General features: G+C 38.7%; 1 protein-coding gene across 1 annotated transcript; it reads left to right on the forward strand.

Moving 5' to 3' along the window:
* Positions 1–2268: 2268 nt before the first annotated feature.
* On the forward strand, positions 2269–22686 carry LOC137180415 (NACHT, LRR and PYD domains-containing protein 12-like). Its single transcript, XM_067585768.1, has 10 exons — positions 2269–2444; positions 6055–6337; positions 7655–7810; positions 10942–12784; positions 13118–13291; positions 14865–15038; positions 17977–18150; positions 18596–18769; positions 21490–21536; positions 21770–22686. The coding sequence occupies exons 2-10, from the start codon at positions 6064–6066 to the stop codon at positions 22324–22326; spliced, it is 3573 nt and encodes a 1190-aa protein (XP_067441869.1). The 5' UTR covers positions 2269–2444; positions 6055–6063; the 3' UTR covers positions 22327–22686.
* The last annotated feature ends 3761 nt before the right edge of the window (positions 22687–26447 follow it).

Here is a 26447-nt window from a genome sequence, read left to right on the forward strand (position 1 = left end):
TTCTATATAAGTGATAGATGTACATTTTATATTTTTTCAGTTTAAATAAACCAGTGATATACTGTATTTAACCAGAATGAATTATTGTTGTTTGTATTACAAATCTAAGAAGAATGACACATTTTTATTAAGTGCTTTGAACTCTGACACATCAGCTTTTAAATAAAACATCTTATAAGGTTAAAGTGCTGACATTCAGCTTTAATTTGAGTGTGTTCACAACCATATTTGGTGAACAGTATTTGATTCATTTCCCTTTTTATACACAGTCCTCCAGTTTTAGGGAACAGAAAGTAATTGGACAAGTTAAACATAAAGTTGAAAAGTCATCTTTAATATGTGGTTTTACTGTCCAAGTTTGGACTGAAGACACTTTCACTTCCTGCTTGTTTATTATCTTCAGCAGTGAATCACGTGATAATTGGACTGACCAGTCAAGAACATTGAACTGTTTGACCATAAAAACACTTGGTTGTCTGGTCTGTTTGCTTAAGATCATAGTCCTGCTACTTTGTCCAAACATTGAGGGACTGAGTATAAAAAGAATCAAACTGTTGTGTGAGATTCTAGTTGAGAGGGAAATATAGAACTTTTTAATCCATCCATCCAGATTTTACATTCAGTTATCAGATAAACTCATCAAATCTGTGACATCATCTTTATTATTTTTCATCCAGACACAGAGAAACACACCAACAAAAATAATAACAATAACAATGGTAGTAATAATAGAAATATGACTTGTAATGAAAATAATCTCTTAACTATCAGATCCCTGCATAACTCAAAATACAGGTCGTTTTTGATCCAATGTAAATGTAAACAAGCAACCTACGGCCTAAAAGTATATTTAAAACTCTAATTTAGCTGTCACATACTATCAATCATTGTATCAATAACTTGATCAAATTGAAAATGAAAATTGCCTATCCAATGAAATAATACCTTATTTTAATGTCAGTAGGGCTACCATGGCACCGAAGAGGGTATTAAATTTGCACTTCAGATACACCTTTAACAAGTCAATTCTACTATCAATCCCATGAGCAGCTGTGAAAAATATTTGTCTAATGTCAATTTAAATATTGAGTTTTAGCTGTGCTAAATGTAACAGAACAGGCCAGACCGGTCACTGGACATCCATTCTTGCATCCAGCTCAAAACTATGTGATACAAGCCCAAAATTGAGAGATTCACAGGAGTGGGATGAGATGGGAGTGAAAAAGTCGGAAGCGGGCGAGAGTGAAATGCAGACTATTACAGATAGGACTTGCTCTGTGCACACTATCCAAAGACTATGGCCAATATCAATAGAAAAAAATAAGCTGTCATTGTGACACAGTTACATTGTCACTGTACAGTGATTATTAGATGTAGTTCTTTCAACATTGCTACTTTGTTAGGAAAAAATACGCAGAGATCTCATATTTGTAATTTAACAGTATGTTAACATAGTAGCGAGTACTACGTCAGTGAGCCCCTGCCTCTCTGTACCAGTCAGCTGAATTAATAATATTCAGACGAAGCACAAAGACAAAGTGCATAGACAGACAAAGTGAAAATTTATATTTCAACAAATCATTGTAAAATGTGTGTCCAGCCTATCTGTGGATTTATCCGTCAGTTACCTTTGTGCATGTTCCACTCTTGCCTCTCAGATAAGAAACATAATGAAAATAAAGTTTGCCTTTGCTTTTATAGGAAATATAGGCCCTTAACATTAATAATAAGGTGACAGAGGCAGGAAGTACAACCTGCACTAAACATTTCTTCATTTATGGTAAACATCTGCGAAAATTTTCATGAGAATGTTTCACTCACTCCCTGCAAAAGGGAAGTCAGATCTTTCTCCGCACATTATTAGCATCAGTTGTATATTTTTCACAGTGTGCTGTAGTTGACCTTTTGACCTATCAAATGAGATGGAGGCATAAAAATTAGATAAACTCTCTAACTTTTTGCTTCTATAATTGTAGTAATAACTAAGTTGAAGAAGGTTTATCTTGCTGAAGCAGAAGGAAGCATGTCTCCCACCATACATGTGACTTATGTTATGTTTTGTTTTCTTCTTGTATATCTTTTTGGAGGCGGTCTGATTCTTCATGCCTTTGCTCACGTAGACTGTCCCTGAATGAGGAAACTAAGCAGGTGGGTGGGAGGGGTGGGGGGTGCCTTTACAGAACTGAAAGATGACAAAAAGTGATGGTTTGTGAAAGATAGAAGTAAGCGTTTTAAGGGTGACTGGACATTCAACAGGAAGAAGAAAGAGCGAGAGTTTAGGTCAAAACAACATCTACCTCTCTGTGACTTAAAAGCAGAAACTTCATCTGGAAACTCAAAGGCGACTTTAAGTTGAAGTGTAAGATGGAATAATTTAACTGCATCGTTCATCTTTCCACATTCGAAAAACTTTGAATCCTGAATCTGAATGCTGTTTCTGCTTGGTGAGTTTTATTAAATGTAGCTTAAATTACACATTTGTCTAATATTTATATAAACAGATTGAAATATAAACTCTGTCGATACTGGTGGTCTTAAATTGTATACGTAATTCTCTTTGTCTCTGTATTTTTGTGAGGTTGAATTTGAGAAGATTACTTTTTCCAGTCTTGTCTGACCAGTTCTTGCTGTTCATCCCTTGTGAAGTTTATTTGATATTATTTTTATTTTCCACAAGTTGTTTACATCTGTAGAAATAAAATGTCAAAAGTAAATGGTAAGTACATGAGTGCGTTCCTCTGGTACTAATGATACTTAGGTCATAATTAAATGTTGTAAGCTAAGACTTATTTTTAAAGAAGGAGCGACTTCAAGATGTATTTTTTTATGGCAGGAAAAAAGTATTAAAATCTTTGAAAACTTTTTTGAAAATCAAAACAACAGAAAATGCTTGAGCTTTTGTTGTCTGTCTGATAAAGTCGCAGATGATTTGAGCTGCATTTACCATGCAGGTCTTGAATGGTTGCACTGGTGAGAAGGCATGAGATGAAATTATCATTAAATCCATATCTGTATATTTCACATCTTTATATTAACAAAGAATCTGAGTACTGTACATGTGATGTGAAAGGGGTTGCACATAGTGATGAACTCGCAGTGAATAATCACCAGACACTGCAGTTCCCCTCGGCGCCAATCAGCCTTTTAGAGTGTTTTCACTCATTGTTATGGTTTTACACATTGTTTTGTTATATGTAGGTGAAGAGCATTTTAGCATCTCCTAGTGGTTGCTTTGAAGATTACTGTCAGCTGATTGTACTTGTTCTCTATTGATGATCACAAGGGTAGGGTCGTAGTCTGAGACCGGCCATTTTTATTGAAATTTTGCGCAGCAAGGTGCTTCAGAACTCTCTCTGTGTATTCCTTTGCATCCACCTGTGTTAAACCTTGAAGAAACTTTGTTTGTAAGTTTATGTTACATGTTTTATCTTTATGGATAAGGATTGATGCATGTTTAATTTCATATTTGGGGAGATTTATAGATAATTACCTAAATCCCTTTTTTGGCAACATGTAGTGCAAACATTGGTTTAATTGTGTAGTATTAAGCAAGTATTTACATTTCTACACTTACATTAAGAACATTTTCTTGTGTATTTATTTTTAGTTTCACAGAGTTTGTGGAAAAGCATTGTAAGAAAGCAAGTTGACGAAGATATACAAGTAAACAGACCTCAACTTTACTTCCACGTCTGAGTCATCATTTAAACCTTTCAGTGCCTAGTACACCTATTTAGTTATCTGTCACTTTGTGTAGAGCCAACCACGCAGGGGACTGAACACACATTTAGAGACTTTTTGGTGAATAAAATGGAATAGCGGAGAGCAGTGGAGACAACTGGTGCCAGACACTCACACACTATTAGGATAAAACTTAACATTGCTGATAACCCCACTAATGTGAGTAAATTATAAGGCCTACATATTTAATGTGTCACAGATTTGATGACTTCATCATTATTTAAAAATATCAGGATTGACTGAGCAAGGATTTTTGCTCACATTAAGGGTCAAGCATCACTTAGCTAGCCAATCTGACACCTTGCTCATTGCAGCTGTCATTGGCATTTTGTGTTGTTGTGGCAATTCGCCTCTTGCACTTGACTTCAATGAAGAAAGAAACAATCTCTCATATTGTTGCACTTTCTTTAATGCTCAGAGCATGGCTCACTCATACTCAGTACCGACATACAAGCTGCTGCAGAGGAGTGAGACCTGAAGAGTGGGGTGAATACTCCTTCATCTCTTTCCTACCAACCTCTAGGAGTTGTTGTGACTACTGTATGCATGGTTATACCCATACAGACATGAACAGATGTTCTCTGTTTCTCTTTCACACAGGAACGTATTATTCAGATGCACAAACATGGTTTCTATGACTGTCACAAAGCTTTTTTAACCTTTCACAAGTTCACACAGGTATTTATACATATTCATACAATAATTTCCCTCACAGTACACAGATCAATACATGCGAACATAGATCTGTAAATTATTCAGCTTTGATCAAACACAGGGGGAAGTTTAAGTTACCTCTGTTTTGAGGTTTAAGGTCCTAAATTTATTCAACCACTGTAGCAAAAGTAACTGGTGTAAGTTTTAGCTATCATCCTCAAAATATAAATTTAATTTACTAACTTTCATATTACCTGCTATCATTCACCTGATGTGTTGGCTGACTGTGACAGCATGCAGTCCGGTGCAGGTTGCTAACTGAAAATATAGTTTGACTTGCAGACTGCTGTCACTAACATACAGATCTGTACAGCTTGTTGATAATAACATGTTTGTTTGCCAAACAGTAATTGTGGGTTGAAAAACATTTTTTTTATATTTTCAGACATCACACAAGGCTTCCTATAGGATAGTTACATCATTCAGTAATCAAGCCATTGTCTGTGTCACCTGTATTGAGGGTGATTTGGCACCAGCTTGTCATTAAATCAAAACAAAGCTAAATAATAACAGTTAAACTTAGCTTGTAAGGAAAATCTAGCTCTTCAGACACCAGGCTCCCGAAGGCAAACCCAGACATGGGGCCTCCCCTGTGCCTTATTCTCACCCTTTCCCTAACTGAGAATGTCATTGGTATTAAGGAGGTTGCTGAAGGCTACAGACGCAGGCATTTACCTTGGTTTTCCCTTTTGTTCCTACACATTAACGGTTCACTGGCTGCAGCACCAAGTGGTGTTCCTGAACAACCAGGTTCAAAAAGTGAGAAATCCAGTAGATGCTCTCTGACCCAGAATGTGTACCAGATGCAAGATGTCAGCTTCATTACTAAAACATCCCTCCGTTCAATCCACATCCACTCCGACCTCCACTGAAGAGTCACTGTCCTCAGAAGTGACTGATCTGTCAGCAGCACAGACAACCGTCTTCACCAGGCTGACTGAAGAAATTTCAACTGAAGAGCAGAGTTTTCAAATAAACTAAGCATTCAGGAAGAAAACAGCATTGTTTTCATTTACTGATTCAATTTTTACTGTTTTGCCTCACCTACTGAAAACACATATCTCATCACTACTGGCGGCCTTGCTTGATACAAATATAGTCAGTATTTTCACAACATAGCAGGAAATTTGTGTGCTTTGAATGCTGTCTAATGAGATTATGCTTCACAAAGAGTGTGAGAGAACAAAACAGGCTTGGAGGGTTAAAGAATGTGATGGGTGATGTTTATATTTATTTACATACAATATACCCTCCTGTCAATGATTTTACACTATTGCACTGCAGTAATGCACCAACAAATATAGGAAAGAAGAAGAATGCTAACTAGCTGACCATAGATGTAAACAAGGAATGATTTTAAATTCCTTTAAGAATTGACTTTGCAAGTGTTTTATGAAAAAGGAATTACATTCACTCCAAGGATAAACACAATGCATTTTTGTGAGAAACAATGAATATAAACATAACTTGTGTTTGTTTACAAGAAAACAACAGGGCACCTTTAAGTAAACATGCACTATGCATCACCCTTAAAAATTCCCTTGAAAAATGTAGTTTTCACAATACATAATTGGTTAAATGTTCTCTGATTTTTTCTAGTGAGCCACAATGACGGCGGTGGACCTCCTAGACATTCTGGATGATTTGGGAGAAGAAGAGTTTGAGCGTTTCAGGTGGTCCCTGCTGCAGGTTGAGAGCCCAAAAGGCTTCCCAAACATTAAGAAGGGCCGGCTAGAGAAGGCAAACAAATGTGACACAGTGGATCTGTTGGTGCAGACGTATGAACTTCCTGGAGCTGTGGAGGTGACCAAGAAGGTTTTAAAGAAGATCCCAAGAAATGATCTGGTGCAGCGTTTGTCACTTGCAAGATCTAGATCAAAAGGTCAGTCACAAGAAGAGAAATGTGAAAAATGTGATGCAACACAGTCTGAGAAATATATTTATCATACAGCAACAGAGGAGAAACAGCCAGCTGTTATTGTTTCATGATTTAAGATACATAACTGTATCTTTTCCTTATTAGGCCTTAGGTCTGAAAAGGAGCTGGTGAGCTGGGTTTCTACAGTTTACAGGAACTTTCTGAGGTTAGAAGAGTTAAGAAAAACATAATTCAACCGTAATTACATTTTCTTTCGACATAATGAGAAAATGTTGTTAACTGACGTATCTAGCAAGTTGTGAAAATGTTCATGATGAACGCATCTGACAACAAATTCAATTTGTTTTCCAATACCGTGGTACAATATCCGCTGGTAGTAAAAACAGCATTATTAAACTTTTTATGGTTATGTTTAGACACTGGCAGCACTTGGTTAATGTTAGAGAATGCTCATGGTCTTTAATTCAGAAAAAAGTCTGCAGTGACTTGAATCAGGAGACATGATGTGTTTATTAACATTTAACCAAAAACACAATCTTTCACTAAGCTGAACCAAAATGCTTTTGTTGCCTAAAACAAATCACACACAAGACTCATGATATGATCCGCACCAGTTTCAAGATCCTGCTTTTTGTACAGTACATAAATGTAGCTTCATTCATTCAAAAAATATGTTGCCTGTGAACATAAAACAGGCTGTGATTATGTTTGTCATTGCAACATAATTTGGAAAACAATTTAGGGAAAAGTGTGATAAGCCTATGGTTTTTGGAAGATTTTCCCATTACAAAGTTTTTTAATGATACCCTCAATTTCCCCAACAATGAGACACAATATTAGAAAGTGATCAGATTTTAACTGCTGAATGTTTTATTGGGCTTCTACTTCTAATTGTAAGCTTTAGTTTTAGCTTGAAGCTTGCAGTTAGTGGTGCATGTAAAAATTCTAAACTTGTACGTTTGACTTTTTGTCAAAGAACCAGACATTTTTCAACTCAGTTGTTCATCTTTTGTACTGATGATCTAATTGTCCATCCAAGACTTAAAATCCTGAGTCATCTAATATTTTCTGTGCAGAAAATTAACTTCTACCTCCAGAACCCCAAAGTAACTTCTCACACTGCAACTTCACTCAGTCAAATATGTTCTATTTACAAGAATGGACATCAGCCACTGTTGTAAAAGCAATTATACGATAAAACATAACAGCAACATGAAAATGAAAAATAAGAACTAGCATTAGCCAAACCGATTAACCAAATGATAAACAAAAGCAGTAATGAGTCAAAATATAACACATTATTTCTCTTTGTCTCACTAGATGTCAGTGATGTTGGAGAGACTTCAAAGAACAGCGGACCCTCCTTTTCTCAGACTCCTCCAGCATCTCCTCCTCCTCCTCATCTCTCAACCGACAGCGGTCAGACTGAAAACAAAACTGCTTTATTATCTGGTGCATATGGTAGCACTGAAAGAGGTAGCGTACTTTTAAGTTTAAAATGTTAATTGTAAGTATATTTATTTTTTGTTTGAGATATTATTACTCCAGTCTAGTTAAGTCAGAAAAAGGAGAGCTTGCTGAGATTTAGTCAATGGCAGCATCCACATTATCATCTCTAATCTTAAAATCACTCTACTGATCTTCACTTCAAACTCAAGCTGATAATATTAAGTTTATTAAATCAATATTTACTCTTCACTGCATGCGCACAAGCTCCACCAAACAACCACAGCCATTTTAAACATTTTCTTAATGAAAATTGATCACTGCAATCTAATATTACACCGCCTTACAGCCTGTGTCTCTGTCCCACATTTATGATGCAATCTCTCACACAAAGTCCACCACTTGCGCCCTGGACATTGTTTCTACATACTTTTTAAACAATGTATTGGACACTGTAGGTCCCATAATTTCTCTTATTATAAATAGCAGTCTTGTCAATGGAACAACCCTGTCCTGCTTTAAACATGTAATAATCCAACCTCTTCAAACAATAATAACAATAACAGCATCATTGAGAAACTTCAATCAGGCTTCAGGGCTTCAGGGCTGCTCTTCTCAAAGTCTCAAATGACCTACTGTTATCTTTAGACTGTGGTAAATGTGCCATTTCAATTTGTTAGACCTTAGCGCAGTTTTTGATACAGTTGATCATTGCATTCTATTAAACTTTCTCAAGGACCAGTTTGGCATCCAGGGCAGGACTTTCTCTGTTAAGATTGGCAGCCTCTCCTCCTCTACTGCACCCATCACTTGTGGAGTACCTCAAGGTTTTATTTTAGGGCCCATTTTATTTGCTCTGTATATGCTCCCTTTAGGCTCTGTCTTCTGCAAGCACAATGTTTCTTTTCACTGTTACACCAATGACACTCAAATATGCTTTCCACTGAATCCGGGGGATTCCAACTCTATTACATTCACCCATAATTGCCTCCATGATGTGAAATGCTGGATGGCAAAAAACTGTCTTCAATTGAATGATAGCAAGACAGACGTCATTGTTGGACCGCTCTTCAACACCACAGGGGATATAACTAGCCACTTAGGGCCACTGACATAAAATCTGATAAACAAATCAACTCTATAGTGAAAGATGCTACTTTCAGCTGAGGGACATTGCCAAGCTAAAGTCTATCCTATCTCTTTACGACATGAAGACCGTTACCACCACTTTAATTTCCTCAAGGCTGGACTACTGCAAATAAGTGTACCTTGGTGCTGGCTAGTCTTCTTTGTCTCATCTGCAGCTGGTACAGAATGCTGCAGCAAGACTCCTAAAACATACCAGAAAGAGAGACAGCATAACACCGGTACTAGCATCCTTGCACTGGCTACCTGTCAAATACAGGACTAAATTCAAGGTTCTTTTATTTGTTTTTAAAGCCATACATGGGTTGGCACCTCTGTACATGTCAGAACTTGTCTGCCTCTACTCCATCTCTAGGCCTCTTAGATCCTCAGAACAATTGTTTTGAATTCACAGTCAAGGCTAGTGGGTAAGGGAGATTGTGTCTTTGCAGCAGCTGCAACAAAGCTTTGAAATAGTCCTCTGCTTTCAATCAAGTGTTCCCCCTCCATTGGCACTTTTAAGACAAAACTCAAGACCAACATGTTTTAAATGGCCTTTAGTTGCTCTTAATGGTTTGGTAATGTATTTTTTTTTTTATAATTTTATAATCTTTTATTTATTTATAAATGTTTCATACAATACTAATTCTAAGAGTACTTATTAAATGAACTGTACTCAATTTACCTCATTTTACCTTTTGTCTCATATTCAATGTTTCCTTGGAAACTGTTTATTACTAACTTCATCATATTGTATTTGGTATCTTGGATTTTATAGTTGCTCAACAATGCAGTGCTTAAAAGGTCCATTTTTATTTTTGTTTGTTTGTTTTCTTGATCTTTGATATCATTCTGTAGCTTCCCAGTAGTGTTCCATATATATTTAAATCCAAACATTCAAATTTTGTTCTATGTACATATGTTTAAGTGTCAAAATGCTGTTTTCCCAAGCCCTTCTAAAAACGTTTTTTCATGTGACCTGACGTAGGTTTCTGCTGATGTTACTACATATAAACCCCCTAGACCGCCTAGCCACACAGACAGAGAACTCACTGTTGCTACTGCTCTACTAAATTTGCTCTAACATACAATGTTAGGAAGACACTGTTGGCAAACTGCATGTGTGTGTGTTTTTTTTTGTTTGAAAATCACTCGGCCAAAATAAAGGATGAAAATACCCGTACACATTGTCTAGGACAGCAGATGCAAAAATGAACTGATACAGATAATTTCCACTAAAACAGTACAGACCATTGTTTCCCATATCCAAGATGCAAAATACTACTCCATCATTCTCAACTGTACCCCAGATGTAAGCCATAAAGAGCAGATGTCAATCATTGTGTGCATTGTCTTTTTGGAGCCAAGACCAGATGTCAAGAAATACTTCCTTAGGGATGTGGATGTGGTGGAAACAACTGGCCTCAACCTGTCCAATGTCATTCTTCACAAATTGAAGGCACTCAGCATTCTGTTTGAAAATTGTAGAGGACAAGCCTATGAAAATGGAACTAAAGGAAAGAAGCAAGGTGTCCAGGCCCAACTGTTATAAATAAATTCAAAGCAATTAAGCTTAGGGTACCTAAATGGCCAGCACTGGCCCTGGGTGTTTTTCAGACTGAAAAGTTGATCTCAGTTCAACTTCTTTGCTGAACTGCTGCAGTGTCTTGCCAGGCCCTATGCAATGGCACTATAATGTACTGTGTTTATTTATCCAATCTATTGCATGTATCCAAACCAATGGAGCCTATTCAGATCAGGTGACCTGTCAGGTGACCTGGTGGCCTAGTAGGTAATTGAAGGTGTGTCTGTGTATTCTTCTTTGTCTGAAGAGCTTCACATTCAAAATGTCACTTGGTAGTATACCAATAAATGTTCATGGGAACATTAACTAGTGTGCAGACTCTATTTTTCCATTTTACCGCAATATACTGCCCCAATTTAATTGAATACGAGGGCTGCGTTTTGTCATACAGAGCTTAAATCAGTCTGAACACCCCCTAATGCTTTGATTTTTCTATTTATGTTTGACACAGATGTGATGGTTCCAGTACCAGAGCCAAAACCAATCACATATTACCAACACATGCTTCAATCAAACCTCCGAGACAGATTTATGTGTGCACAAGAGGGGTGGACAGTGGATAAGCAACATCTGGTTGATATCTACACAGAGCTGTACATCACAGCTGGTGGTGATGTACACATCAACACACAGCATGAGGTCAGACAGATTGAAACAGCAGGGAAGCCAGCACAAACAGATAAACCTCTTAAACCCAGTGATATGTTCAAACACCCGTCTGAAGAATACAGACCCATAAGAGGAGTTCTGACCAGTGGAATCGCAGGAGTAGGAAAAACATTCCTTGTGCGTAAATTTGTGTTGGACTGGGCTGAAGGAAGAACCAATCAAAATGTGCATCTCATTTTCCCCTTCACCTTCCGTCAGCTGAATCCACTGAAGGGAGAAAAGTTTTGTTTGGCTAAGCTCATTCATGAATACATCCCAGAAACTAAAGACATCAAAGAGGGAGCTCTGAATCACATCTTTAAAACTCTACAGTCATCAGGAAACATCAACTATGACAAGAGTAAATTCAAACTTCTGTTTGTGTTTGATGGACTGGATGAGAGCCGCCTGGACCTTAATGGCAATGACGTTCGCTCCATTGATGTAACAAAGTCAGCTAGAGTAGAAGTACTGCTGAGGCAACTCATCAATGGGAAACTGCTACGTTCAGCTCGCATCTGGATAACCACACGACCTGCAGCAGCCAATCAGATTCCTCGAGACTTTGTTGACAGCATGACAGAGGTCAGAGGGTTCACTGATCTGCAGAAGGAGGAGTACTTCAGGAAGAGATTCAGAGATGAGCAGCAAGCCAGCACAATCATCTCCCACATTGAGACATCACGAAGCCTCCACATCATGTGCCACATCCCAGTCTTTTGCTGGATCACTGCCACAGTTCTGGAGGATGTGTTAAGCAGAGAGGGAGGAGAGTTGCCCAAGACCCTGACTGAGATGTACAAAGAATTCCTGGTGTTTCAGATTGATCAGACGAAAGACAAATATGGAAGAGAAAAGTGCGTTCAGTACATTAAATCCTTAGCAAAACTGGCTTTCCACCAGCTGGAAAAGGGCAACCTGATCTTCTATGAGAAGGACCTGAGAGAGAGTGGAATTGATATCAGTGAGGCCTCAGTGTGCTCAGGAGTGTTCACACAGATCTTTAAAAATGAGCATGGGAAGAAGAAGGATGACAAAAGGATGTTCAGCTTTGTCCATCTAAGTGTTCAGGAGTTTCTTGCTGCTCTCCATGTGAAAATGGCACTTATCAACAGCAACAAAAATGTGATGCCTTTTCCACGACCAACAGTCAACAACCTGCAACTGCTTTTAAGGAAAACTTCTACAAAGAAGATCCACAGGATTGCTATCATAAATGCCTTACAGAGTCCAAATGGACACCTGGACTTGTTCCTTCGCTTCCTCCTAGGCCTTTCACTGCAGACCAATCAGGACAATCTAGAAGACCTGCTGATGAAGAGAGAAGGTAGCTCACAGGCCAATCAGGAAACGGTCAAGTACATCAAGAAAAAGATCAGTGAGGATCTGTCTGCAGAGAGAATCATCAATCTGTTCCACTGTCTGAATGAACTGAAGGAATGTTCTCTAGTGGAGGAGATCCAACAGTACCTGAGTTCAGGAAGTCTCTCCACAGATAAACTGTCTCCTGCTCAGTGGTCAGCTCTGGCCTACATCTTACTTTCATCAGAAAAAGATCTGGATGTGTTTGACCTGAAGAAGTATTCTGCTTCAGAGCAGGCTCTTCTAAGGCTGCTGCCAGTGGTCAAAGCCTCCAACAAAGCTCTGTAGGTGCACCGATAGCTGCATATATTAACTGTATCACATGTTTTATGCTTGATGTTACGGTACATGGTCGGCATCTTAAACCACAGGGTTGCCTTACTATCTAGTTCTAATTCTATCTAGTTCTTGATGATCAAAGCAAATTTGTCAAAGTTATAGCGATCGAAAAAGTGTGACTTTCATTTTTGAAGTAAGGACTTATCTTGTGTAATGTTAGTTTCCCTTAAAAAATAATCACTTGATTAAAATTCTCTTAACTCTAAAAATGTGATTTTTTACTTTGTAAACAACAGAAACAGTTTCAGTCTTTGTCTTCATCTCTAACTCTTCCTCAGGTTGAGTGGCTGTAATCTGTCAGAGAGAACCTGTGCAGCTTTGTCTTCAGTTCTCAGCTCCCAGTCCTCTAGTCTGAGAGAGCTGGATCTAAGTAACAATGACCTGCAGGATTCAGGAGTGAAGTTGCTCTCTGCTGGACTGGAGAGTCCACACTGTTCACTGGAGACTCTCAGGTCAGATCACACTGTAATGTTTTTGTGTAACACTGTGTCGTACCTCAAACATTAAGGGCCCTATCTTACCCTCGATGCAAGGTTGCACCAAGCGTGATGCAAGTGTCTTTGCTAGTTTAAGACTGACACAGTTGTCATTTTCCCATCCAACACCCATGCTGTTTAAATAGCAAATACACTATCACATGCTATCTTGAGGCAGCATAAAGTGATTGCATGATTGACCAACAAAAACCTGGTCTGAAGTCAGTGGCACAGTGTTTCACTGTTATTTTAAAGGCGCATTCTCAAGATAGTAATATGCGCCTACATAGGTGGGTGCACAAAAAGTGTATACTCTGCTTGTTACACACGGATGTGCAGCAGTGCACAAACATACAAAAAATTACAAATAAAAGGATTATAGTGTGAAAGGTTATTATTGTGCAATACACGTCATAATGGTTAGTCATGATATTTATCAGAATTAGCTAATCACAGTAATCATGGATGAAACTGTCTAATTATTTGACCAAATTGTGGCAATACATGTAGGTATTAAAACAGGCCCATCAGGTTGAGGGTGTCTGTCAAGACCCAGCAAACGGATATCAACAACGGATCAGACATGGATCAACTTTCCTGCTAAATCAATATATGAGGACATGAGGAACACAGGGGGAAATAAATGACATAAAAACAATGATTGAACTAAAGAAAGAAAGAACTCTGGACAGCTCCAAGCGGCTGCCAGCAGGATCAGCACTTTGGAGAGCTGATCAAGTCCTGACAACTGTGTATGATGATTTTTTACATGATTAAAATTAATGATTTACTTTTTGGACAATGTTTAACAAATATTCTTTAAAAGTTTTGAGATTACAGTGATGAGGTTTCCATACTTTCAGGAATTAAAACCCCGCTGATTTTACCTGTTACTCAGGGGAGGGAGGGTACAGGAGCAGTAGGGGTCAGTGTACTTGTAATGGATCGTGCGCTTTCAGTTTGTGCATGAGCAGATCTGTTTCCTCTGCAAAGAAGCATTCCTTCTTACTACTTGGCAAATGCACCATTATAATAGCAATGTGCCAAGGTACAATCACAGTTGGCTTGAGGATTTTTTTCTGTGATCTCTACAGTGGGCTTAACCTTGTTCATCATCATATGTCTGCACTTTGAATCATAAAAACATTTCACAAATTCATGAAGCATAGTTTTGGTTCAACTGGAGACTCTCAGGTCCTTTAACACATAACCATTTAAATGTTGCTGAACATACAGGTAAATGTCAGTGATGAGTCACCACGTCTGTTCACGTTCTGCAAGTAAATTACAGGAAATTACATGATGAAAATTCTTTGTTGTCTTAATTTTTCTTTAATTCTGCAGCAAATGTAACACTCAGCAGATCAGTAACTCAACAGATTCTGTTGATTCAGATTCTGTTCTGTTGTAGTGTAATTTGACTTTATTGAAACAACTGTTGTCGAAACTGATACACAAGGACAAATACATTATCTGTGTGTGTGTGTACATGCTTGTGGGTGTGCATGTACAATTGTGTGTATGTGTGTGTGTGTGTGTGTGTCTACAGGCTGTCAGGCTGTCTGGTCAGAGAAGAAGGCTGTACTTCTCTTGCCTCAGCTCTGAGATCCAACCCCTTCCAACTGAGAGAGCTTGACCTGAGCTACAATCATCCAGGAGACTCAGGAGTGACGCTGCTGTTTGCTGGACTGGAGGATCAACGTTGCAGACTGGACACGCTCAGGTGTGAACAGACAACAAGAGGTCATACACTGTTTCTCTGTTACACTGTTTCTTGCAGGCTTTAGCTATTTCCCACTGAAAATAGTTGGCAACACTGGGTGTTTCAGATTGGTCAGATGAAAGACAAATATGGCTCAGAAAAGTGCATCCAGTATATTAAATCTTTAGCAAAACTGCCTTTCCACAACCTGAAAAAAGGGCAACCTGACCTTCTATGAGAAATACCTGGAAGAGAGAGGCATTGATTTCAATTAGGCCTTAGTATGTTCAGAAGTGTTCACAGAGATCTTTAAAGATGAGGCTGGGAAGAAGAATGATGACAAAAAGATGTTCAGCTTTGTCCATCTGAGTGTTCAAGAGTTTCTTGCTGCTCTCCATGTGAAAATGGCACTCATCAACAGCAACAAAAATGTGATGCCTTTTCCAACTTCTTCTTCTTCTTCTTCTTCTTCTTCTTCTTCTTCTTCTTCTTCTTCTTCTTCTGGCTACTACCATTATGGGTCCTCACAGTAGATCATCCATTTCCATCATGTATCTTTGCTAACAAACTTTTTGGCTTACCATTTGCTATCATCAATCATCAGTTATCATCATTTGTCATTATCTGCTCCACTTACCACTGTCCTGCGTTCTTTTCTCCTCCTCCTCTTTCTTTCTCTTTCTTTCTTCACTCACTGATGGATAAAGTGTGTACATCTGTGACCAGCTCTGTGACTCATGCAATGGTACTGCAGTTAAGGGGGATTCCCACATTTTGAGACAGTGGTAGTCAGCCCTTGGGGCTTCAAAGGTGCTTAGTATGCTTATGCATGGGGTCAGCTCTGTGCCTTGCTCCTCTCCTTCTTCTTTGACGCCTTTTCCATGACCAACAGTTCAAATCCTGTGACTGCTTTTAAAGAACACCTCTACAAATAAAATTCACAAAATTTCCATCAACAAGGCTGTACAAGGTCCAAATGGACACCTGGACTTTTTTGCTTCATCCTGGGCTTTTCACTGCAGACCAATCAGGACAAATTAGAAGATGTGCTGATGAAGAGAGAAAGTAGCTCACAGACAAGTCAGGACACAGTCAAGTGCATCAAGAAAAAGATCATTAAGGATCTGTCTGCAGAAAGAATCATTAATCTGTCCCACTGTCTGAAGGAACTGAGGGAATGTTCTCTGGTGGAGATCCAAACTAAACTGTCTCCTCCTCCATGGTCAGCTCAGCTCTGGGCTTCATCTTACTGTTATTAGAAAAATATCTGGTAGTGTTTGACCTGAAAAAATACTCTGCCTCAGAGGAGACTCTTCACTATCTAATTCTTATTGATGATCAAAGCATATACCGACATGGCCTAAATTATTGGTACCCCTGCATTTTATTAAAATAATGCACCATTCTCCCTGATAAGTCTTGAAATTAAGACATTTTATTATCAGTGCACGTCAAAACAAAAAAGTTGTAAAAATAACTGAATTCATGCTCATTCTACAAAGACATTCAAAGACCATTTAGAAGAAATAATTGATTTGTAGTGATACTTTAAGTAGACTATTGTGTTTTAATTAGTATCACAGGTGTTTTCAATCTTATAATCACTCAGCAGCCAGTTTCAAAGGAAAAGAAATATTCTGCTGTTTTGTGCCACTGTGTACATCACATTGGATATGGAAAACAGAAGGAAAATGAGAGATTGTACTGAGGACATTAGAAAAAAAGTAATAGCTAAGCATGTTCAATGTAAAGGTTACAAGGCCATCTCCAAAGAGCTTGGTGTTCCTCTGACCACTGTTGCCAATATTTTTAAGAAGTTCAAGGGCCATGGAACTGTAGCCAACATCTCTGGACAGAAAGATTGCTCGAATGGTCGAGAAAGAACCAAGGAAAACATCAATACAGATACAAGCTGTTCTTCAAGTTCAAGGTACAATAGTTTCCTGTCACACCATCCATCAATGTCTGAATGAAAATGGGCTCCATGGTGGAAGACCCAGGAAGATGCCACTTCTAAGAGGGAGTCACAAAAAAGCCAGACTGGACCTTGCCAAAATGCATGTTGACAAGCCACAGTCCTTCTGGGAGAATATGCCTTGGACAGATGAAACAAAATGAGAGCTTTTTGGTAAATCTCACCAACCCTATGTTTTCAGAAGAAAAAATTAAGCCTTCAAAGAAAAGAACACCATGCCTACCTTGAAACATGGAGGAGGTTCAGTGATGTTTTGGGGTTGCTTTGCTGCCTTAGGCACTGGGTGCCTTGAATCTGTGCAGGGCACAATGAAATCAGAAGACTATCAAGGCATTTTGGAGTGAAACATGTAGGCCAGTGTCAGAAAGCTGTGTCTTAGTCACAGGTCACGGGTGTTCTAGCAGGATAATGACCCTGAACATACATCAAAAAGCACCCAAGAGTGGATGAGAAGAAAACATTTGAACATTCTGATGTGGCTTGCTATGAGTCCTGATCTGAATCCCACTGAACATCTGTGGAAAGAGCTGAAACTTGCAGTTGAGCTATGGCACCCATCAAACCTGAGAGAACTGGAGTAGTTTGCTCAAGAGGAATGGGCCAAACTACCGGTGGACATGTGTAGAAACCTTATTCAGAGTTACAGAAAGAGCTTCACTGCAGTTATTGTCTCCAAAGGCTGTGCAACAAAATATTAAGTTAAGGGTACCAATATTTTTGGCCATGCCATTTTCATTTGTTTTATTGTATTAAATAATTTGTGTAAGTTGTAAATCAAAAGAAAAGTTTCAGTTATAATTACTATGATTAAAAATATGACTTTAATTTCTGAAGTAATGACTTATCTTATTGGAACTCTCTTACCTGACCAAGATCCTAATGACTTTTAGAGAGATGGAGAAGGTAACACCAAAATTATGATTTTTACTTTGTAAACAACAGAAACAATATCTGTGTTTGTCCTTATCACTAATTCTCCTTCAGGCTGCGGGGCTGTAATCTATCAGAGAGAAGCTGTGCCACTCTGCCCTCAGTTCTCAGCTCCCAGTCCTCTAGTCTGAAGGAGCTGGACTTGAGTAACAACAACTTGCAGGATTCAGGAGTGAAGCTGCTCTCTGCTGGACTGGAGAGTCCACACTGTACACTGAAGACTCTCAGGTCAGATCACACTGCTTTTGTGTCATACCTCAAACATTAAATTGTATATAGTCAAGTTTTTGTGCTGCATGAAACATACAATATGTGATATGACATCTGTACTTGAGTGCAAAATTTTTTTGTGAATGAGTCATCAACTGAAACACTTTATTTTGCTGTGACAATGACAGTTTGATTGAGGATTTTTTTCCTATGATTTAACCATGTTCATCATCATATGTCTGCACTCTGAATCATAAAAACATGTCAAAAATGTATGAAGCATAGTGTTGGTTCAAATGGAGACTCTTAGTTCAGGATTTAACTTAAGTTACACAGATGAGCATTTTATACAAGTTAATGTCAGTGAAGAATCACAATGTCAACAGATTCTGTTGATGACAGTCTGTAGTGTCATTTGACTATACTGAACAGTGTGTGTGTGTGTGTGTGTGTGTGTGTCCAGGCTGTCGGGCTGTCTGGTCAGAGAGGAAGGCTGTGCTTCTCTGGCCTCAGCTCTGAGATCCAACCCCTCCCATCTGAGAGAGCTTGACCTGAGCTACAATCATCCAGGAGACTCAGGAGTGAGGCTGCTGTCTGCTGGACTGGAGGATCCACACTGGAGACTGGATACTCTCAGGTCTGAACAGACAACAACACACTTACAAAGCTTACACACATTTTCTCTGTCACACTAACAAGCTGAGGACTGTTGGTTCACAGTCTGTACCAGCAGCACTGCTGATAACAGTGAAGGCAGTAACTGATGTGCTGCAATACACAACATTCCTGTTTTACTACAAATTAGAGCTTCATGGTCTTTATTCATGCCACTATCTCATTCAGTCTATGATTGTATTCTTACATAATAATAGTAATAATAATAATAATAATAATAACTTTATTTGTATAGCACCTTTCATACAAAAAAATGCAGCTCAAAGTGCTGTACAACAAAAGAAATAACATGCACCAAGTGCTTCACATCAATAAAGACATAAAAGGCACAAAATGAACATAAAAACATGTAAATAGATAAGAGGGAAAATTGTGAAAAACAAAACAAAATGAAAAAACATTTTGATACCAATTGTATTATTATTATTATTATTATTATTATTATTATTATTATTATTATTAAGGCTGTAGTCTGTGGTATTGCTGAACTGTATTTCATTATAGAGAGGTGTTTTGTGTTATTTAGCCTAACCTCACTAATATAATGGGGAGGACACAATAATAGAAATCCCTGTCAGTATAGTACAATACATTTGAAGAGTAGTACAATCTGGATTCTCCTAAATGATCACAGATTTGAAACAACACTGAAAAAGTTTAAACAAAAACTGAACATTATCACCTCCATAAATGGAAGATTTGTTTACAGAACTGTTGTATCAGACTGCATTAGTTTTAGCTAGATGACCTACTATACTGGCAGCAGAGTGTCTAACTTTATTAGATGGTAGATGTACCTGCTCAAACTGAAATCTTTTAGCTCGCAACTGCTGCAGGTGATCCAGGTCCCCTTGGCTGAGGGGAACTGTGCCAGCGCCACAATCGCAGCCTCCTTAGGTCATAGCTAACCCCATCCTCTGGCACAACCACCAGAGGTTGTTGGGGCAATAAATTCCTCATCTGAAGCCTTCGTCTGCAAAATTTCCCTGTGTAAACTCCCTTTGATGAATGATGTTAAAGTTGATTACACTGCCATGCTAAATTAAAATGATTATACTAGCCATTTAGTGATGTTACTGATCAATGAGATGAAATTTGGCAACTCATATTAATCTTACTAGCAACATAGATTGCATTGCTAAACGTAACGCTAACTAGTTTTTTTCAAAATGTATGCCCCACTGCAGTCTATCATTTCATACTGTGGCAACTGTTTGTAAAATATGTTCTTACCTGTGAGGATGATGTTTTGCGGATGTTATAAAACCCAACAGCAGAGCTCCATGGCTTGCATTCCCCAGAGAGAAATCAAAACAGCGGTGTTCACAAGGACAGAGGGTGGGGCACGTTCAGGAGGACATAGGTGAAGGGTTGCGCTTGTTCACGAGGATGCAGGTGAAGGGTGGGGCACATTATGTGGATGGGTGGAGCACAACAGAGCAGAAACAGGGAGGGGAGGGGGGAGCAGAGTTGCTTCCATAGGAGTCTCATGGTACAACTAGCTTGATTTCCAGAAGTTGCATCTTTTACCTTCAAGAATCATGGGAGAAAATCATAATTTCAGTTCAAAGTGAAAAAACCTTTTCTTTTTTGTTTTTAAACCAGAATCATGCAGTCCTGTTACAAACAATTTTAAAACAGGATGTAAAAGAAGATATGAATCATCTTCTACCTCTTTTATCCTGACATCACTGTCATGTATCATCTCAGAACAATGACTTAATTTCCACTCAAGGTGTAATGTGCTGTTGTTGTGTTTATCTGATCCCTGATCAATTCAGACACTGAATGATGTGTGTGAAAGAGGAATGTGAGAGTCCACAAAGACGAGAAACTGTCTCACTCAAATGTCCATCCATGTGTTTGTGTTAGATTAAGTAGTTTTTAACTAGCTGCTAAACTGTTAGAGACAAGTTCCTCTTCTGGTGTTTTGTTTTGTTACCAACAGCCTCAGCTGCATCAGCACCACCTGCTGGACTGGAGGAGAGCTGACCCTGATTTGCACATAGCTGTGAAAACAAGGACTGATTATAATGATATGAGATCTGGTGAACAAAGACAGATATATGTGACTAAATGTAAACAAAAGCTTATTATACCTGATCTAGATTTTATCCAGATATGAGACTTTTGAAATGACGGGTGTCTATGGGACCAGAGTGCAGCTGAGCAGCTAGAATATCAAAAAAGTGCAGAACTGTAAAGAAAGTGCAAGAACTATTTATGTTTTTCACTTAAAAACCCCCAAATGAACCAGAATAACCAGTGATGCAGTACATACAGATACATCCATGGTTTAAGTGCACAAGTTCTTGTTCTTCTGGTGTTTTGTCAGTTATCAAACAGCCTCAGGTGCATCAGCACCACCCTCTGGACTGAAGGAGAGCCGAGAATAACCAGTGATGCAGTGTCCAGTTGTTCTGAGAGCACATTTGTTAAATTAAATAAGAGAATAAGGCAACAGGTAGTGTGATCAGTGATGTTGTGATCCAGTTTGAACCCTGCAGACCTCTGAGGTCGGTCAACTCTGATGCTTCTTCACAGAATCCAAACATGCTGAAGCTGCTTTTATGTTTATAAATCCAGCTTTTTTGTCTTAATGTTAGGTCTGGGTGAAGCTTTATAGAGATCACTGATGAGTAAACTTCTGAATTTTCATTCTGACTTTGTTTCTTCCTCCAGGGTGGAACATGGTGGAGAGCAGAGGCTGAAACCTGGTCTGAGAAAGTGTAAGTGTGTGTTCACTTTGATTCATGAAAACAAGGCAGCACATGTTAAAGTAGTTTAAATCAAAAGCTTGATCATCTGCATTCACTTCTTTCTTTGAAATAATATCCAAAAAATAGTCACTATTAAGTTTTCATCTTTATTAACAGTCGGTCTGTTAATAAAACAACAAATAAATCATCAGATGTGTTAGATGACAAACTGCTGCTGTATTGTGTCTCGTTCTCTCCACCAGATGCCTGTGAACTCACACTTGACACAAACACAGTAAACAGAAAACTCAAACTGTCTGACAACAACAGGAATGTGACACATGTGACAGAGGAGCAGCCATATCCTGATCATCCAGAGAGATTTGATGTGTGGTATCAGCTGCTGTGTAGAAATGGTCTGATTGGTCGCTGTTACTGGGAGGTCGAGTGGAGTGGATGGGTTCATATATCAGTGAGTTACAAAGGAATCAGAAGGAAAGGAAATAGCACTGACTGCAGGTTTGGAGAGAATAATCAATCCTGGAGTCTTAGCTGCTCTGATGATGGTCGTAACTCTGTCTGTCACAATAACACAAGAACAGACCTCACCTCCTCCTCCTCCTCTTTCTCCATTTCCTCCTACCTTGTATCTAACAGAGTAGCAGTGTATGTGGACTGTCCTGATGGCACTCTGTCCTTCTACAGAGTCTCCTCTGACACACTGATCCACCTCCACACCTTCAACACCACATTCACTGAACCTCTGTATCCTGGGTTCTTGGTTGGGTCTGGTTCCTCAGTGTATCTGTGTTCAGTGTAGGAGGAAGAGTCTCCTGTATAGAGAAACACTAATGACAAACACACTTTTTATCAGTCATACTAATCTACTCACAGAAAAATCTATGAGGAAACATCTCCAATTGTTTTGCTTTGGTGAATGCAATGTGTGTCCATGATTTTAACAGCTGCGAGACACCAAATATGTTGTCAAGATTTTAGTTGTCTTTTTTTGTAACCTTGCAATCCAAAACTGTTCTCATTTAAATAAGTATGTATATCCACTAAAATCAGATTCCACACACATGCATATATGTTTTCTTCAAACAAATGTACCAATAATTTTAGTTTGTTGAAATATGATTCCACAGTTTTTGTAAATGAGATGTTATCAGAAAATAAACCAGTCATATATTGAACCAGACAGAGTCACATTTGTTCTTGTTTATCTGTTGTTGATTATTGGAAGGTTGAAATACATTTAATTTCAGTATTTTACCAATCTACTGACCTTATAAGACATCCGTCTCCAGGAATTCAGGTTGAATTGATCAATGTTATTTTTAATTTAAAGGGCTGGTATTGTGGAAGACAATAAAAAATAGCTCTGAGATGGATTAAGGTGATGGTTTCTATCTCCTTATTTGAAATTTTGAAATTCACAGCTCAAGAGCAAGCAGTGTTGAATTGGTACTCGTTACTATGAAAGTCAAATCAAATCTGCAGAAAGCTTTAGCGTGACAAGGTGTGTTTTAAAATATACAGAAGACAATAATCTTATAGTTTGGAGCATCAGTTCAATCAGTTCATTAATGCACACATGGTTTCTTCAGTCCACAGGTGAACACACATTTAGCTAAGCTGTAACCAAACCAAGACCCTGAAAACTAGATTTCAAAGTTTTAATAACATTAAATATTCACAAAAAATGATAACAATCCAAGTTAAAGTTTGGGGGAAAAACATCTTAAGTTATTATTAATGAAGAGGTAAACATTAAATATACATCAATCAAACATCCCCACAACTGATTGAAATGTTGCTTAATTCTTATTGGTATACGGGAGTCTGTCAACCAATCAATCAATCAATCAACCTTTCATACAGGTCAGTGCAATTCAAAGTGCTTTACAGATGACTGACAAGCTGATACAACTAATGCACCCAAGAAATAAAATGATGAAAATGTAATAAAACAAATAAAATAGATTTTAAAAATTAATAAAAGATAATGACAAATAAAATACAAAAGAGGGAAAACATTTGACTGATAACATGAATACAGTGGAATAAAAAATAGAAATGAATTATTAAATTATTAATCAAGGCTGAAGAGATTAGTTTAAGTTTATGTTTAATGAATTCAACACTTTCAGCAGCTCTCAGGTAAACCTACAACATCATGACAACATATATCCTGATGACAGATGGGTAACTAATATAGATTAAAATGTAGTTGCTCTAATCCTCGGGGAACCCCACAAGTTATTTTTTAGAGGTGCTGGAGAAATTATCATCTTTTACAACAAAAACTCTCTTGAACTGTTTTTATGTTATCTTTCTGGCAGACAGTCCAATCTGATCCCTCAGTCTATTTAGAAGAATGTTATGATCAGCTGTGTTAAAAGCAGCACTCAGATCAAGTAGTTCAAAGACTCAAGAGTTTACTTTTTCCATTGGATAGATTTATATTTATTTTCTATATAAGTGATGGATGTACATCTGTCAAACAGCTGTGTGATGTGACTAGTGCACTGGTGAAGTGTTTCACATCCTTTTCAACATTAAGTACTGGGAGCTCTGCTATCATTGACGTTTCTACCATTTGTGTGTTACTGCCACCTTGCAGTTATCACTTCAGACCAGGGTCTGAATAAAGTACTACTGTATATCAAAATTAAAGCATTAATCAATCAATCAATCAATCAATTTTTATTTATATAGCGCCATATCACAACAGAAGTCATCTCAAGGCACTTTTCACATAGAGCAGGTCAAGACCGTACTCTTTAATTTACAGAGACCCAACAATTCCCCCATGAGCAAGCACTTGGCGACAGCGGTAAGGAAAAACTCCCCTTTAACGGGTAGAAACCTCAAGCAGACCCCGGCTCTTGGTGGGCGGCCATCTGCTTTGAGAGAGAGAAAGAGAGAGGGAAAGGGGGAGGGGGGACAGGAGAGCAACAATCACAACAACAACAACAAGCACAAGCATCAATAGACAGGGAAGGATGCCATCAGGACTGTGAAGGACTGCGAAGGTTTGGCCCGGGACTCAGGTTTTCCTGTGAGATGAGAAAGCACAAAAAACTCTGGGGAAGAAGCAAAGTTAGTGACATGCATTGATGTTACATGAATGCATACAGATGGAGAGGAGGAGGAGGAGAGAGGAGCTCAGTGCATCATGGGAAGTCCCCCAGCAGTCTAGGCCTATAGCAGCATAACTAAGGGCTGATCCAAGGTGAGCCTGGTCGGCCCTTACTATAAGCTTTATCAAAAAGGAAAGTTTTAAGCCTACTCTTAAACATAGAGAGGGTGTCTGCACCCCGGACTGAATCCGGTAGATGGTTCCATAGGAGAGGAGCCTGATAGCTGAAGGCTCTGCCTCCCATTCTACTTTTAAAGACTGTAGGGACCACCAGTAAGCCTGCATACTGGGAGCGCAGTGTTCTAGTGGGATAATACGGTACTATAGGCTCTTAAAGATACGATGGTGCCTGACCATTAAGGGCTTTGTAAGTTAGGAGAAGGATTTTAAATTCTATTCTAGATTTTACAGGAAGCCAATGCAGCAAAGCTAAAATGGGAGAAATGTGGGCTCTTTTTCTAGTTTTAGTCAATACACGTGCAGCTGCATTCTGGACCAGCTGGAGAGTCTTTAGAGACTTGTTAGGGCAGCCTGATAATAAGGAATTGCAATAATCCAGCCTAGAAGTAACAAATGCGTGAACTAGTTTTTCTGCATCTTTTAGGGACAGGATGTGCCTGATTTTTGTGATATTACGTAAGTGAAAAAAGGCAGTCCTTGAAATTTGATTTATGTGGGAGTTAAAGGACATATCCTGATCAAAGATAACTCCCAGATTCCTTACGGTGGTGCTGGAGGCCAGGGTAATGCCATCCAGTGTAGCTATATCATTAGATAATGTGTTTCTAAGGTGTTTAGGGCCAAGCACAATAACTTCAGTTTTATCTGAATTTAGTAGTAGAAAATTGCAGGTCATCCAGGTCTTTATGTCGTTAAGGCATGTTTGGAGTTTGTTTAACTGATTGGGTTCATCTGGCTTCACTGATAAATATAATTGGGTGTCATCTGCGAAACAATGAAAATTTATGGAGTGCTTCCTAATAATATTACCTAAAGGAAGCATATATAAGGTGAATAGAATTGGTCCAAGTACAGAACCTTGTGGAACTCCGTGTCTAACTTTTGCCTTCACGGAGGATTCATCATTAACATGTACAAACTGAAATCGGTCTGATAAATAGGACTTAAACCAGCTTAATGCAGTTCCTTTAATGCCAATTAAATGTTCCAGTCTCTGCAAAAGGATTTGATGGTCAATTGTGTCGAATGCAGCACTAAGATCTAACAGGACAAGTATAGAGACAAATCCTTTGTCCGATGCAGTTAAATAAAACAACACTGGAAAATATATATCTGCCAACATCTGTCAGAAGGGTTGACCCATTGACAGAGCATAGTGGAGCTTGAGTTTGATGATGGGGGCCATGGGGGCCTGCATCAGCCAGACCTTGAATACATTCTGTGAGGGCAATCCACTAGTCATTTTTGAGGGTGCACAGTTTGGAATGGAAGGTACTGCAGGCTTCTCAATAGATGTCTTTGGCAGCAAATACATGTTTGTGGCATGTGTGTTTCCTTTCCAGGAGTTGCTGTATTTCCGCGTCTGACTTGTCTAGCCAGTCCTGATATTTCCTGGTTGAGAAGCCTATGAATTCGGCTGAAGCCTCCTGCAGTGCTTTCTTGAGCTGCTATCATTGTTTGACAGGGCTTGCAGCAGGGTCTGACTCTTTTTCCAGCTTCTCCCTGATTTTGGCCTGAAGATTCTTTCACCTCAGGGCTCTGGAGTCACTGAACCTGGAGCTTCTTGATCTTGGTCTTGATCTTGATCTCTATCTTTCCTCTTGTGAGGGGTTTGT

The sequence above is a fragment of the Thunnus thynnus genome, chromosome 3 (genome assembly GCF_963924715.1).
Source record: "Thunnus thynnus chromosome 3, fThuThy2.1, whole genome shotgun sequence".
Lineage (NCBI taxonomy): Eukaryota > Metazoa > Chordata > Actinopteri > Scombriformes > Scombridae > Thunnus > Thunnus thynnus.

What these genes read in the sequence shown, in the direction of transcription:
- LOC137180415 (XM_067585768.1), top strand. Translation starts at nt 6,064, where the DNA reads ATGACGGCGGTGGACCTCCTAGACATTCTGGATGATTTGGGAGAAGAA. An exon ending in AAAGCCTCCAACAAAGCTCT is followed by an intron (nt 12,785 to 13,117) that starts GTAGGTGCACCG and finishes ACTCTTCCTCAG; the next exon opens with GTTGAGTGGCTGTAATCTGT. An exon ending in TGTTCACTGGAGACTCTCAG is followed by an intron (nt 13,292 to 14,864) that starts GTCAGATCACAC and finishes GTGTGTCTACAG; the next exon opens with GCTGTCAGGCTGTCTGGTCA.